Source organism: Cebus imitator, unplaced genomic scaffold (genome assembly GCF_001604975.1).
Source record: "Cebus imitator isolate Cc_AM_T3 unplaced genomic scaffold, Cebus_imitator-1.0 Scaffold35, whole genome shotgun sequence".
NCBI lineage: Eukaryota > Metazoa > Chordata > Mammalia > Primates > Cebidae > Cebus > Cebus imitator.
The window spans coordinates 9704629-9718454 of record NW_016107350.1 but is presented as its reverse complement, the minus strand read 5'-3'; the positions used below and the strand labels follow the sequence as shown (position 1 = coordinate 9718454).

Here is a 13826-nt window from a genome sequence, read left to right as displayed (position 1 = left end):
TGGGGTCTCCAGTAGAGGCGCTCACAGGAAGCGAAGGATGAAACCAGTCACCTGTGGCCTAAGAACATGGTGTCCCCATTATAACTCTCATGAGAGCCGAGATCACTATTGATGTTCTTATAACCTAGCATGGCAGCCGTAACCAAAACCTGTTTCCTTGGTCTCTGTTCTGCATCCTTCCAGAATATTGCTGTCACCTAACTATGTAATTGTCTTTTTATCCAGACCTCAGAGTTGGGTGTCACAGAACATGTTGAAGGAGACCCTTGCAAATTTGCACTGTGGGTGGGGAGAACGCCAACTTCAGATAATAAAATCGTCCTTAAGGTACGTCCATTTGAAGCTGGGACTGTGCTGTGTGAAACGTTTATTGTGGCCATCCATGCTTGCTTTTCTGTTATTGAAGCATACTGGTTTGCATATTATTTTATTTGTTATTGCTTTGTGTGTGTGTGTGTGTGTGTGTGTGTGCGTGTGTGTGTGTGTGTGTGTGTGCGTGTGTGTGCGTGCGTGCGTGCTCTATTCAGATTGGTGGCTACCACGCAAAGAATATTGGAATCAATTCAGTTTGGTGTTCTAGTGATGAAACAATTTGAGCTAAACTTGTCACTTGACTCCTAAAAGGGCAAATAAAGCAAGGTCTTTTTAAACTTCTTCCGTTCTTCCAGTCTTGGAATTCATTGACTCTATAAGAAATGCAGGAAGTCAGGGTAGAGGAGAAGTGAGGTACTGACCAACAACTCTCATTGCTCACTTGTCCTGTTTCCAGAGGAAAAAGTCACCTGGTGCATTTTTGAGGACCTGCGATAGGAAGTCGAGGCCAGCCGTACCCACAGTCCTTACAGGGTCCTCAGCTCTGTGGCTTAATAGTTTGGGGACAGAGGAAAGGGGGAATGATGATTAATGACAGGGTTTGATACTGTTATAATTTAAAATTCAAAACCACTCAGGATGTTTTAGGGTATATAGTCTTTAGGGGAGGAAAATCTCTTGGAATATTTGATGTGAACTCTGTTTTGATTATACTAACCTCTCCTGGGAATGGTCGAGAGCTCTAAGGTTGTCTTATGTACTTCCCTCCTCTGTGTTTGAGAAAATGCAGATGGAACTTTTGGAGCCATCTGGAAATGCCATCAGCGGCTTTGGGATGTTTGGGGGACGGTGGAGCTAAGGTTTGTAGAATATTGGGAGAAGAGCCAGAGTGTAATGGGACTCTGGCGTGTGAACCTGCATGTCGCCCCTTGTGTCTCTTGCATGCCTTTTTGTCTCTTTGGTATTTTCAGTGACTGTGAATTACTCACCTGTACCTTAGTCTTCTAGAGCCTGTTCTTCAGTGGAAGCCATTGTCTTCCTAAGATCGTTGTTCATGTGTAACAGTGGGTTGTTTTGCAGTGAATATGTGATTACCAGCCCAGTATGTTCTGACTAGTACTGGCCTAAAGCCCTGGATATAAATTGCACCGATAGCCAAATTTAAATAACTGTATTTTCTTCCTAAGGTGTAACATTTTAAAGTATACTCAAAACCTAAAACTTGCAACTTACATTAACCGCTTACTTATCTAGACTGGCTACAGTAGCAGATGCCAAAAGGTGCTGCCAAAAGATAGTGACAAATATTTTAGCCAGATCTGGACTTTCATTTAGGGTGTCATAAAATTCTCATGGTACGATTGAAAAATAAGACTTTTCAATCACCACCTCAGGCTTCACCAGGTAGAAGTTTTCTAGGGAATTTTGGATACTGTCTTTCTGTCTTCCGAGGAGAAAGTAAAGGAAATGATGTTCTCATTGATTTCAGGGGCTGCTGTGTGGTGTCGGTGCAGAAGGGCAGGCAATGGTGGTGGTGGGGATGGTAACGTCATGATGATGTAGGTGGAGGTGTGGAGACGGCGTGATGGCGGTGGGGGTGAAAGTTTAGATGGCAGTGAGGGTGGAGGTGGTGGTGGTATGGATTTTGGTGGTCACGGTGGTATAGATGGTAGTAAAAGTGTAGAGGGTAAGGGTGTAGATGAAGGTAGTGGTGTAGATTTGGTGATGGGGCATTGGTACAAATGGTGGCAGTGATGTAGATGGTGGTGATGAGGGTATAGATGGTGATGGCGTCAGCTTTGGTGGTGGTGATGGTGGTGGCGAGGTTGTAGATGGGAGTAATGGTGTAGATTTTGGTGGTGGTGGTGGTGGTGGAGTGGTAGTATAGGCAGTGGTAGTGGAGATGGTGGTGAGGGTTTAGGTGTTGGTGGTGAGGGCATAGATGGGGGTGGTACAGATTTTGTTGGTCTAGATGGTGTGGTGAGAATGTAGATGGAGTTAATTCAGATTTTGGTGTAGAGAGATTGGAGATGGTGGTGAGGGTTAGGCAGTGGTGGAAGTAGAGGTATCGTGCTGCTGGAGGCGCTGATGTTGGTGGAGAACATGGTGGGAATGGCAATGATGGTGTCCTAGTAGTTGTAAAACAAAGTTTTGATTATTTTCACTTCTCTAGTCTGGAAAGGAGAATTGTATTTCTAAGTCTTAAACAGATTGTGGCTACCCAGAGTATGAAATGAACTATCCTCTCTCTTTTCCAGGTAGGACCTTTTTATTTAGTACTTTCCCTCAATTACCTTTCTCTTACTATTTCTGAAAAATTGACATCTTTTTTCCTTGTTTAGTTTCTTTAAGGTTAAGATAATTACTCTCCTTAAGTGTAATGATCAGTTCATATAAGAATTGTCTTTATTTCTGAACCATATTAACAATTTTCCTCAGTTGTTTCCAAACTCTGCCAAATGCTCTGTTGCAGGTACTTCTCTTTAGTTAACCTTCCAAATATTTTTATTGGGCATTTAAATCCCAACCGATTTGTAGTTTTTAAAAAGGTTTCTTCTCCTGAGTCACTTACCCGTTCCCTGGTCACTCCCTGCCCTCTCCCAGAAGACTTTGGTTTTCCTGCTGTCCTGTCACACCGGGGAAGAGGGAGCAAGAGGCTGCCTTTACCCATCATTTCTTTCCCTGTCACTACCTGTTAGTAACTTTAAAGACATGTCCTCTGTTAAAACAGTTTCTATGGAAAGAGAGTGATCAACTTTAATTTCCTTTCCCAACATGGGGTTTGATTTTCTGTTTTCGGAAACAGGATACACAGTGAGAAACGCTGGGTGCTCCTCCCTTTGTGATCTCATCTATGATGAGTTATGATAGTTTAATCATAACTGCAGGGAATTATGTTTATATCATAGGAGGTTGATATTTTCTGTAAGGAAATTAGAAAGCTGTTAGTAAGGCCCAGAATATGTAGAAAGAAAGAAAAAACCTCCTTTGAGGCAGAGTTAAAAAAAAAAAAATCTGGATAAGATGATGCCATACGTGCTGAGTCTGCAGGTGCTTGCTGAGAATTTGGTCTGTGTTCTCAGAGAACGTTTCTGCAGAATTGTAATGGAGTTGAGGTGAATCTGCCATCGGCAACTGGCAGTTGGTGACCTGGTGACGTTGGGCACATTTCTTGTGTCTACACCTCAGTTCCTCATTTATGAGACAAGGCTGAGGAAGTCTCCCACCTACAGAGTCCTGATGGGCGTGGATGACAGCACGCGAGGGAAGCCCTCGGCCAGGCACAGAGTGCTGGAGGTGGCGGCAGCTGCGCAGCCTTCCTGAATTCAGGAGACAAGGCAGCAAGGCTGTGGGGATTTGTTCCGTTTCCTGCTGGCAGTTTGCCTGCTGCTGACCAGTGGACAGTGTTTGCCTAAATAGCCTCAGAGGCGTTTTGGTGGCAATGAGCGTGGCTGTGTTGGTTTATTTGCCCAGGGCTGCTTAAAAGCTCTTGGGGCTGGAGAATGATGGATTATTACCATAGTCAGAGATCTGGAGTAATATACATGCTATAAAACAAAAATGGTTTTGATGAAAAAACATTTTTAAATAGTCATTTATTTGGTAGCAGATTAAACATAGGATGTGGTTGCTTTTCTGCTGAAAAGTCATTTTGAAAATAGAAACTCAAGGAGTACAGGAGACCTGGGTGTAGGTAGTGCAGGGTCTGGAAAGAGCCTTTCCGAATCCTAAGCAACACTAACACCTTGTTAAGGCTTCCAGTATAGAGAACAAACAGGACTGGATAAAGCACATCCGTGAAGTCATCCAGGAGCGGACAATCCACCTGAAGGGAGCCCTGAAGGAGCCCATCCACATCCCCAAGACCGCCCCCGCCACAAGACAGAAGGGAAGGAGGTGCGCGCATGGCGCCGCTGGAAGTCTGTGTATCTGGGAGGGAGGGACGAGGCGGTGTTAGCTCACTGTACTACAAAAATCATTTCTCAAACATTTTGAGGAATATGTTTTTAAAACTGCCATTGGTGGTAATATCTTACTTAGTAATGAAACTGCTTTGTCAAGATACGAGCCTCTGTTGGCTTAAAGTAAATGAGGGCTGTGTGCAACCCCCCCATTGTTTTGCCTTTCTCACCCAAGCACATACAGGGCACATGTCTAAATCATGCATGTGACCTTGCATAAATTAGAAAGCATCGAGACATTGTTGCTTTCTCATTTTTAAAATGGAAACTATCATATCAACTCTATTTTATGATGATGGGAATCCAACGGGTTGATACACTTTAAACACTCAGCACAGTGGCTAGCAAAACTCCTGTGCTCAGTGAAGGGTGCTGTTGGCCGCATCCTGGTAGCAGCAGGCACTGGCCAAGGCTGATAGTCAGCTCATTAAACAAATCAGTTGCTTCTCCAGTGACTGCCAGATCAGCAGCGTCAGGAACTAAAAGTTTCTTTGCACTTCCAGGGATGGAGAAGATCTGGACAGCCAAGGAGATGGCAGCAGCCAGCCTGATACGATATCCATCGCCTCGCGGACGTCTCAGAACACACTGGACAGCGATAAGGTGAGCCGTTCCAGCATTTTCTGTGTGGAGAGAATGTGCTAGTCTCTGATCAAAGCAGCCGCCTCCTTTCTGTTACTCACAGTTTGTCATCATCATTTTCAAGCAGTTGATATGTGCCAGGAGTGGTGCCAGGATCCTGTGGTGGTGCAGAGTTGGGAGATCGGGGTGAGAAGACTTGAACCCTGAGGATTCAGGGGAACTCATTCACTCTTTCCATCCTGCCCTTTGCAGTGCCAAGGGCGTTACAGGACATTCAAGGGCACATGCTTAGGCTTTTTAATCTTATTCCTAAGCAGAAGACCCTATCATTTAAAATAAAATCCCACACAGAACGCCAGTATGTGTTTTAATTTAGGATCTTTAAGATGGACAGCATCCCTCCAGTGACTAGGAGAGACAAAAGATGGAAATAAAGAGTGTGGCTTACAGGTTCTGGGGGTCACATGGCACCCCTGGAGGACAGGTAGTGGGTGGGGAGAGAGGTGTTCTTGGGCCAGGGCCGTTATTGGGTCCAGGACATTATCCAAACAGGTTTGGCACAGGGCATGTCAGTCAGTGGACTTAGAGCAAGCAGGCATGAGTTTCAGGAGGTCATGCTATGACTAAGAAGTTGTCACTCTGGCATGTCTGCACAGTCCACATGAGGTGCAAACGTCAGCAAGACCAGTTAGTCAGGCTTTATGTGGCTGTCCCTTAGAGGAGTGGTCACCAGAAGGAAGTTTTGTGAAGCAGAGATTGGGACCAACCACGTTGAGGGCCTGGAGGGAGGTGCTCCTGGTACGAGAAAGTCCAGCTTCTGTGGGTTCAGAGTTATGCCAAGGCAACATAACATAGTGAGAACTCACAGCAGTGTAGGAGCGGAGCTGCTCCCATGGAAGGGAAGTGGGAGTGTGGCCCTGTGATGCCCGCTCAGAACCATAGGGTGCAGCAGAACACAGAAAACATGCCCTGGAATTGGCAACAGTGATGACTAGTGACACAGTGTGAGCTAGGTCTGATTTTTATCAAAAAAGTTTGTATAGGTGTATATTCTTCAAAAGCAGCCTGGAGTACCTCATGATTTAGTTTTGATAGAATCCAAAAAACCTGCAAGGTAAATTGCTAATAGAATTTAGAATCCTGGGTTTACGTGATGGACGGAAGGCAAAAAGTTCTTTGTCGTAGCCAGTGGAGAACACTGACCTTAATGAAGTCGTCTGTACCTGCCAAGATGAGTGTGTTCTGTTACATTCCTAGAATGCTAGACTGAATTTTTTTTAGAAGTTGACAGTAGATAGGGGGTTTATTTATCAGCCCAGAATTGCTGAGTTTCTCATTCTCTGATGCAAGTGGGACCTCGTTTCATGAGACCTTTGTCCCCGTCAGGAGACACAGGAGTCTGTTCTCTACACATCATTTCCGCCGCCCACTCATTTGTAGGAGGGAAAGACACCCTGACCTCACCATCCTTGGGAATTGATTGCAGACAGAGGACGGAGTCCAGTATTTGGAGGGTCATTTCCACAGTACATCTTTTAATCCCAGACTATATGGTCTTTTCTCACTTGGTTTTGCAGAAGGATTCATGATACTTAATGTTCTAGTTTCTAAGGCAGGAGTGAGTAGATTTAAAATACTGCTCTGCTGCTGCGATTTGACTTTCAATATCCTAGTTTGAGTGATTAGTTTTTTTCTCATTATACTTTTTGGGTTCACTAAATAGATCCTAGGACTTAGAGCGGTTAGAATGACAAGACCAGAGAATAAAGAGAATTTCTCATTTTGTTTTGTTCAAGGCTCTGTGTATTGGCATTCAACAAATATTTCTTGGTGTGTAGTAAAAAGAAATACGATAAATGACATGTTCAGGCATCTGGAGCCTAATAACATTGCTCCCTGAGACCCCACCCATGGCCATTGGCAAGGTTAAAGAAATAAAGTTTGAGCTTGGAAACATTGTGTTAGAGTAATATTCATAATTTATTTTTTTATTTTACTTTTTAATAAAGTAATCAAGGGGGTTATCTGTTGAGTTTACATGAGGCCGCCACCTGAAAGAAAAGTTGAATCGTAGCTGCTCCAGTTCGTGGGAAAGTAGCCTTCATTCAGGGCATTTCACAGACTCTGAGATCACTGTCAAGCCCCAGATTTCCATTCTTGTAAGATAAACTCCTAGGGGTCTGCTCTGGATTTACCCTAGAGTTCAAAAGTTAAGGTTTTTTTTTTTTTGAAGGTAAATTCTTTAAATGAAATTGCTAAAGAACTAAGTGGAAAAGTTAGCTTTGGAAGGTTCCTTTTTTGGAAGTTGGTCTAAGAAGCAAGGGCAACTTGTTTCCTCAGGTAGTTTATGAATAAATGGGTGGCCTGGGACTGTGGAAATGACCCCTCTATTCAGCAAGAGGCTCTGGAGTCTCCAGCTCGTCATTCCGGACAGAGTTGCTGGTGCCAAGAGTCATAGAGAATTCCTTAGCTGGTACCCACCTCTTCTCAGCGCCACGACAGCCCTGACCCTTAAGGCAAGTGGCTGATTGGGATTCCCCAGCAGCTTGAACAGAAATAGGCCTCTCTATCCTGGAGTTTAGGAGTAGTGAAATTAGCATGACTTCACATCTGTTATAGCATAATAGGGAAGGCTTATGTGAACTGGGAATACAGCAAATTATATTTGTATCCAACAAGAGAGGAAGAATAAATTACTATCAGAAAAGTATAGATTTGCCACACACACACACACACACACATTTTATCCTAGCAGTTCCCTGGATTATGAAAATGTTAAGAAAGCTCCCTATTAGGTATTCTATCTGTGAAGATAATTCACCAGTTTCTCTTTACCTCACCTGATGTGTTGTCCCTAAACTTTATTCCTGAGCTCAGAAATTCCTGAAGGGTCTCTCCTGCCAGTTCAGCCATTGCCTCCCTCACCCAGCTCCTGGGAGGTTCTTCTTACTGAGGACCACAGCCTGCCACACAGTGACACTCACCCTGGTATTCTCATGGTTGTTAACCATCTTGAAGGAATGACACTCCAGACTCAGTTTCTTACACGGACCTGGCGAATTTTCTTAATGCCACTTGCTGAAAGCATTGGTCCTTAGCAGGCTTTAAAGCACAGAAAGGATGAAATGTTGCCTTGCGAGAACAGAACTGCAGTGGCTGTCTTCTTCCATTCTGGAGACCTGCATTTGGGATTAAACAGCTTATGAGACTTGCCCATAAGTCAGAATTTGGAATTTGGAGAGGACATACCCATGTGGCCTGACAAAAAAGAGGGTGCATATTTGCTCCCCACACGTCTGTGTTGTCGTCTGCTTTTGTGAGGTTTTTCTCTTAGCCATCTCCTGCCATATGCCTCTTTAGCAGAACAGCTGAGGGTCAATAGATGACTCAAGAATACATTTTGAAAATCAAGGACTACATCCTTTCCCTAGTCAGTTTCCAGAATGCACTGTCCCTCTGAACCAGGCTTAACCAGTAACCCCATCTCCAGTGATGGTAACTTTCCTAACTCTCGAAGTTCTTTCTGCCCTATGTAGTTTAAGTTTAAGCAGTCTCTGATAACCCAAGGGAAGCCACTTAATGACATTCTGCCTGTTTCACTTAATTTATGAAGTCTGTAATTAGTCAGTTGTTATCATGGAATTTGGTTCCATTTGAGAAACTAGGTGGGGGAATGTTTTTGACTCGGCCTCTTGGAGGATTCTGAAGACAAAAGTTATCTGCCAGGGCTGTTCGTCATTCTCAAAAGAGGCACACAGGGTTTAGGGAGAGTTTGAAGGAGGGGCCCTGGAGACACCTTCTTTCCAGGGAACACTGTCAGCAGAGTGGGGTCAGCCATGAGCCACAGGCCCCAGCAGCACGTTTCCTACTTGGAAAACACCAGTTTTAAAATATGCCTTCTCTTTGTTCCAGAAGTGAGTTTAGTACTGATTCTTGCTGATCTCCACAGTACTTAGCCTGATACAATGATCTTATGAAAATATAATTTGGATTCCAAAGAAATCAAGTGCTTTCCAGATTCTTATCTCATCTGTCCTGAGTGCATCTCCCTGTGGTAGGGAGGAGAGTGCCAAGCCAGGCCTGGGGCACTGCAGAGATCCAGGCGCTCGGCAAGGCCGCCCCGCAGCAGAGGGCCGCAGCCAGACACGGAACATGCATTGAATCATCTGTCGTTTTCCAGACCTTGTTGTTTCATGTAAGAGCCAAATTTGGAGCTAAGTATTTTTACTATACTAAAGAAGCATCTTTAAGAAGTTTTTTTTCCCAGTCTCTCCCTTATTAGTCTGTGATTTATATCATTTAACTAAAATCCATATTACAAAGAAAATAGAAATCATTGGACTCAAACTGCCGTGTATTGTAGGACAAAGCATCTTGCAGCCAACTTGGAGAAATGGCTGAGGCGAGATGAGGAATCCTGTGGAAAAGCTGGCCAGAGCCAGCATGGCCCAGGTGTGAGCTGTCTTTCGAATCTCAGGCCATGTGGTTCTTATTTCTAGTGAGTGAGAAATTCCATTGAGACTGATAATTCATGTGGTCCCCCCTCCCCAAGCTTATAACATGAATATATGGATTCACATATTTAAAAAACATAACTGGTTTCAGTTACTCTTTTTTTTGTTGTTACTTAAATTCCTGAGACAGGATTTCACTGTGTCACCCAGGCTGGAGTGCAGTGATTTGATCAGAGCTCATGTAGTTTTGAACTCCTAAGCTCAAGTGATCCTTGCTTGGCCCCCCAAGTAGCTGGGACTATAAGTGTACACTATTGTGCCCGACTAGTTGGGTTTTTTTTTTTTTTTTTTTGGTTTTGTTTTGTTTTGTTTTGTTTTGGTAGAGATAGAGTTGTACAGTGTTTCCCAGGCTGGTCTCAAACTCCTAGCCATAAGCAATCCTCTAACCTCAGCCTCTTGAAATGCTGGGATTATAGGCATGAGCCACCGCATCCAGCCAGTTTCAGTTATTCTTAATTTGAAGCCTTAGCACTGTTGGAAACATGAAGTTCTGTGTATTTTTTTTTTTTTTTTAATGAAGTCTAGCTCTATCTTCCAGGCTGGTGTGCAGTGGGACAATCTTTGCTCACTGCAACCTCCTCTGCCCCCTGGGTTCAAGTAGTTCTCCTGCCTCAGCCTCCCGAGTGGATGAGATTACAGGCACGCACCACCACACACAGCTAATTTTTATATTTTTAGTAGAGACGAGGTTTTGCCATGTTGGCCAGGCTGATCTTAAACTCCTGATCTCAGGTGATCTGCCCACCTCGGGCTCCCAGTGTCCTGGGATTACAGACGCGAACCACCGCGCCTGGCCGAGGTTCTGTGTATTTTAAAATACAGAAAAGCAGTCAGCTCTTTCTGTCAAGTGACGTGCTACATTGCAGGAACTTGGTTGGTCCTCCATAAATTGCAGCGTTGAGGTAGTATTTAAAGTAGTTAATGCCAATACATTTTGAACTATGGCCTAATTCACGGTCTTGAGTAAGGGTGTATGTCAATCTAACGATGCTTGCATTCAGCCTTCCGAGGTTGTCCTGCAAGCCCACTTTCTGCTTCTGTTAACGGTATGGAAGGTATAGGGTGGCGCTGCCAGGCACAAAGATGCCCCACACCCTCCCCTCCGGCTGCAGCTGCTCAGAGAGGAGGCTGTCCGCCTCCTGGCCAGCCCAGGGCTCCTAGTTTCCCAGGACCTCAGGTAGGTTTGCCTCATGTAATCATGAAATTGAGTCATTTAATGCAGTGAGCCTTTTCCACAGGAGGGTGCTGGTTTTAACGTCCTTTAGAAAGAGCACTTGCAACCGCAGTTGACCTTTCTCTACTCAGGGTGTGCATGGCAGTGGCATAGTGTGGACAGCACACCTATGAGCAGGCAGTCAAGAGCAAGGATGCACCCACTAGCAAACCTCTGGCCTCTGCCTCAGCAGCTGGTGGTCTTGGGCAAGTCACCTCACCTCTCTGAGCCTCAGTTTCCTCATCTGTAAATGGGGATGATAGTACTACTCATGTATAATGTATTAGATCAGTACCTAGCGTCTTCTCAGTGCTGAATACTCAGTTTCTGTGTCTCCATTATACACATGGCGTCCTCCTGCCTCACTCGGACTGTTGGCCTGCATTGCTGCTGTTGCAGATTCCTGTCAATTTCAGCCTCCCTTTCCTCCATCTGCACACTCGTGGCTGCAGTGGATTTAGCTGTTGATTGTATTGTACTTGTTAGGAACTGGAAGCTGTCCTGTGACATGCTCTACTTCAGTGCCTGGCCTGATGAATTGTGATGGCTCAACTGCAAAATTCTGTGTGTGGAATGGGCACAGTGACTGCAGAAGGGGGAGAGTCTTGCATAAAGCACCTTTCCAGCCGTTCATCTTTCATCCTAGCTACATGCATATTCAGTGACCTAATGTTCACAGGGTAGGTTCATTTATTCTCAGCTATTTATTGACCACCCACTGTGTACCATCCCCACAGTAGGTGTTCAGTGCTCAAGAATGAATAAGGAGGCAGAGTCCCGCTCTCCTGGCGTGTTCTGAGCGGTGGGTTCCATGTGACATTTGCTTCCTTCTTTTACTCATGTTTGTTTTCTATTTTTCTAAGTGATGTGGCTTTATGTAGTATTTTTTAGATGAGTTTTAAGTACTCTCATAAAACCACAAAATGGATGTCGTCTTTGATCATTTCAGTTACCCAGTCAGAAAAACAAAAACCCTCAGGCAGAAGTAGAAAGCCTCAGTTCTAAGAAAAGACAGATTTTTTTTTTTAAAGTTTGGTTAGAAATGTAACATTATAATTAAGTGTTTATAAATAGTAGAACACTGAAAAGTGCTTTTTAATGTAAATTTTAACACAACATGATCAAAGTCACAGTTGGAGACAATGATAAAGTTTCGATTCAGACTCGAAGCAGGTATTGATTCTGGTTGCACTTCCTGATGAGGGCCAGGTCAGCTGGTTAACATTAGCTGGCCGAGGTCTGCTAATTAACGTTAGATCTCAGATCGGTGTCCCTCCACCAAAGACAAAAAGAGGTATTTCAATTAAGTTTCCTGAATAAAAGATTGCTTTGGTCACTCAGGAAATACAGCAAACATGTTGCTTTGGGTTAAATTGTCCTAAGAAGTTTCTTGCTTTCCAGAGCCTCGGGCAATGCACTAAGTGAGGCAGGTATTTTTCAACTGCTTGCTTGCTTCTTCCCAGCACTCATTGCCTTTTCCACTTCATAGCCAAAAAGCGTTTACCTGGCACGCGGCAGTGCCACTAGTAGGGGCCTGCTCAGCGCCTCTGGCATTTATCATTCAAATGTATGAAAAGCAAGAGGACAGCGTTGGTCCAGGTGAGCTTCTGTGAACTCTTGAAGCCTAATAATACATAGATGCTGTCCTCTCTCTGATTTGCCTCACCTTTTTAGTTGTATCTTTTAAATGCAGCCTTTTTTCATCTAATATTTCATTCCAATTCATGTATATAACGCACTCAGAGAAGTCTCCCAAGATCAGTTTTCACATCAGAAAAGCAGTGTGTGGCCATGTGAGTAGACAGGAGAGGGACTGGCATCCTCCAACGCTGTCCTCACTCATTCTTTCCTGGGTACAGTGTCGAGTGTGGTAACATAACTCTGGTTTTGAAAATGTTTTCTCACATTTTTTTTGTTCTTTAATTATGGTTAAAAAAAAAAAAAAGAAACAAAGTTTACCATTTAACCATTTTTAGGTCCCCACAGGTTTCTTTTTGTACCCCTAGTGTATCACAGCCTATCACAGTAACCTTCCTCTTAAACTCGAAGGGGCAGATTTTAGTGAACGCTTCTTGGAATCTGGCCTGATGTAAAGTGGCTTTGGCTTTGTCGGCGTGAGCATGGAGGGGCTGCTGATCCGCCCGTCTCCGTGAAGTTGCCCTGCGGAGAAGCTTGGGTGGTGAGAGCCTGGGCATAATAGCATTTATTTGGGAAATTGTTCTAGCTGCCTATAGTTGCCTTTTTTGGTAACCATCGCTAGTAATAGAGCTGTACTCTCCAATTCCCTTTAAGCAACTAATCATTTTTTGGCCTACTCTGTGTGAAACCTTTACGGAACCGCAAGACCCTTTTGTGAGGTTTCTGAATGACTGAACCATAGTAGGCTGTAGGATGTGACGGTTCACAGGAGTTCATACGCTTTGTTCTTTGGGGGCAAATGGCTTTTATTGGGCCACATTCCCCTTTTGCTTTTGAATTGCTCTCAGAAAATTGGCCAGAACCCACCTGCAGTTGATCCTTACCACATTAGACTCTTGTTGCTGAAGTAGAATTGTGTGCAGCAGACTGCATCACCCACCCTGCAGTCCTAGAGAGCCTGTCAGTCAGAGCCTGCCCGGAGCTCATCGCGAGCTTGGTAACTCAAACCAGGTGTTGCTGCTGTCTGTCGAGAGCCATATGTGCCTCATTGTAGTGCCCAGGGCGGGGGTGTTCTGAGGAGCAAAGGGAGGCGTGACAGCCGCAGTGCGAGGAGTCCCCAGCCACGGCTCTTGTTAGTCACTGCCATTAACTGCATTCGGGCAAGACGATGATATGACATGGTTTCTTTGGAAAACATGAAAAGTAGAATTCTGTTCTGTGTGGCAATTGTTGAATGTTCAGAGGCTTGCAACTGGAGATGAGTATTTCATTCTCTCGGGTGAAACACAATAGGTGTTTATTTTCAGTCATTCTGGAAAGAATTCAGGAAAATGATTTGATTTTGCTAATTGTCCATGTGTCTGGACCTAAAGAGGGACATGGTGCAGTCTTTGGAAGAGGCACATCAGTGCTGGGTCCCAGGCCCCTGGTCCAATTAAGGCTGTTTTGTTGTCATGCAAATCATTGTCGAACCACTTCATGAGTGTGGTTCTCCAAGGTTACTAGTTGCCACATTCATTTTTTCAATTGTGAAAAGTTGAAAGGTTTTAAAAAAATCCATCTTCTGATAGGAATCTCGCAAGTGTTAATGTGAGTCTCGGAAAG

General features: G+C 44.3%; 1 protein-coding gene across 5 annotated transcripts in view; it reads left to right on the top strand.

Moving 5' to 3' along the window:
- TRIO (trio Rho guanine nucleotide exchange factor) overlaps nt 1–13826 on the top strand; it is a 238789-nt gene that overhangs the window by 129888 nt on the left and 95075 nt on the right. For all 5 annotated transcript variants that reach the window (XM_017524673.2, XM_017524676.2, XM_017524674.2 and 2 more), the window contains 3 exons: nt 226–327; nt 4067–4209; nt 4778–4877. In XM_017524673.2, coding sequence (XP_017380162.1) covers nt 226–327; nt 4067–4209; nt 4778–4877 — 345 coding nt within the window. The remainder of the gene's footprint in view (nt 1–225; nt 328–4066; nt 4210–4777; nt 4878–13826) is intronic.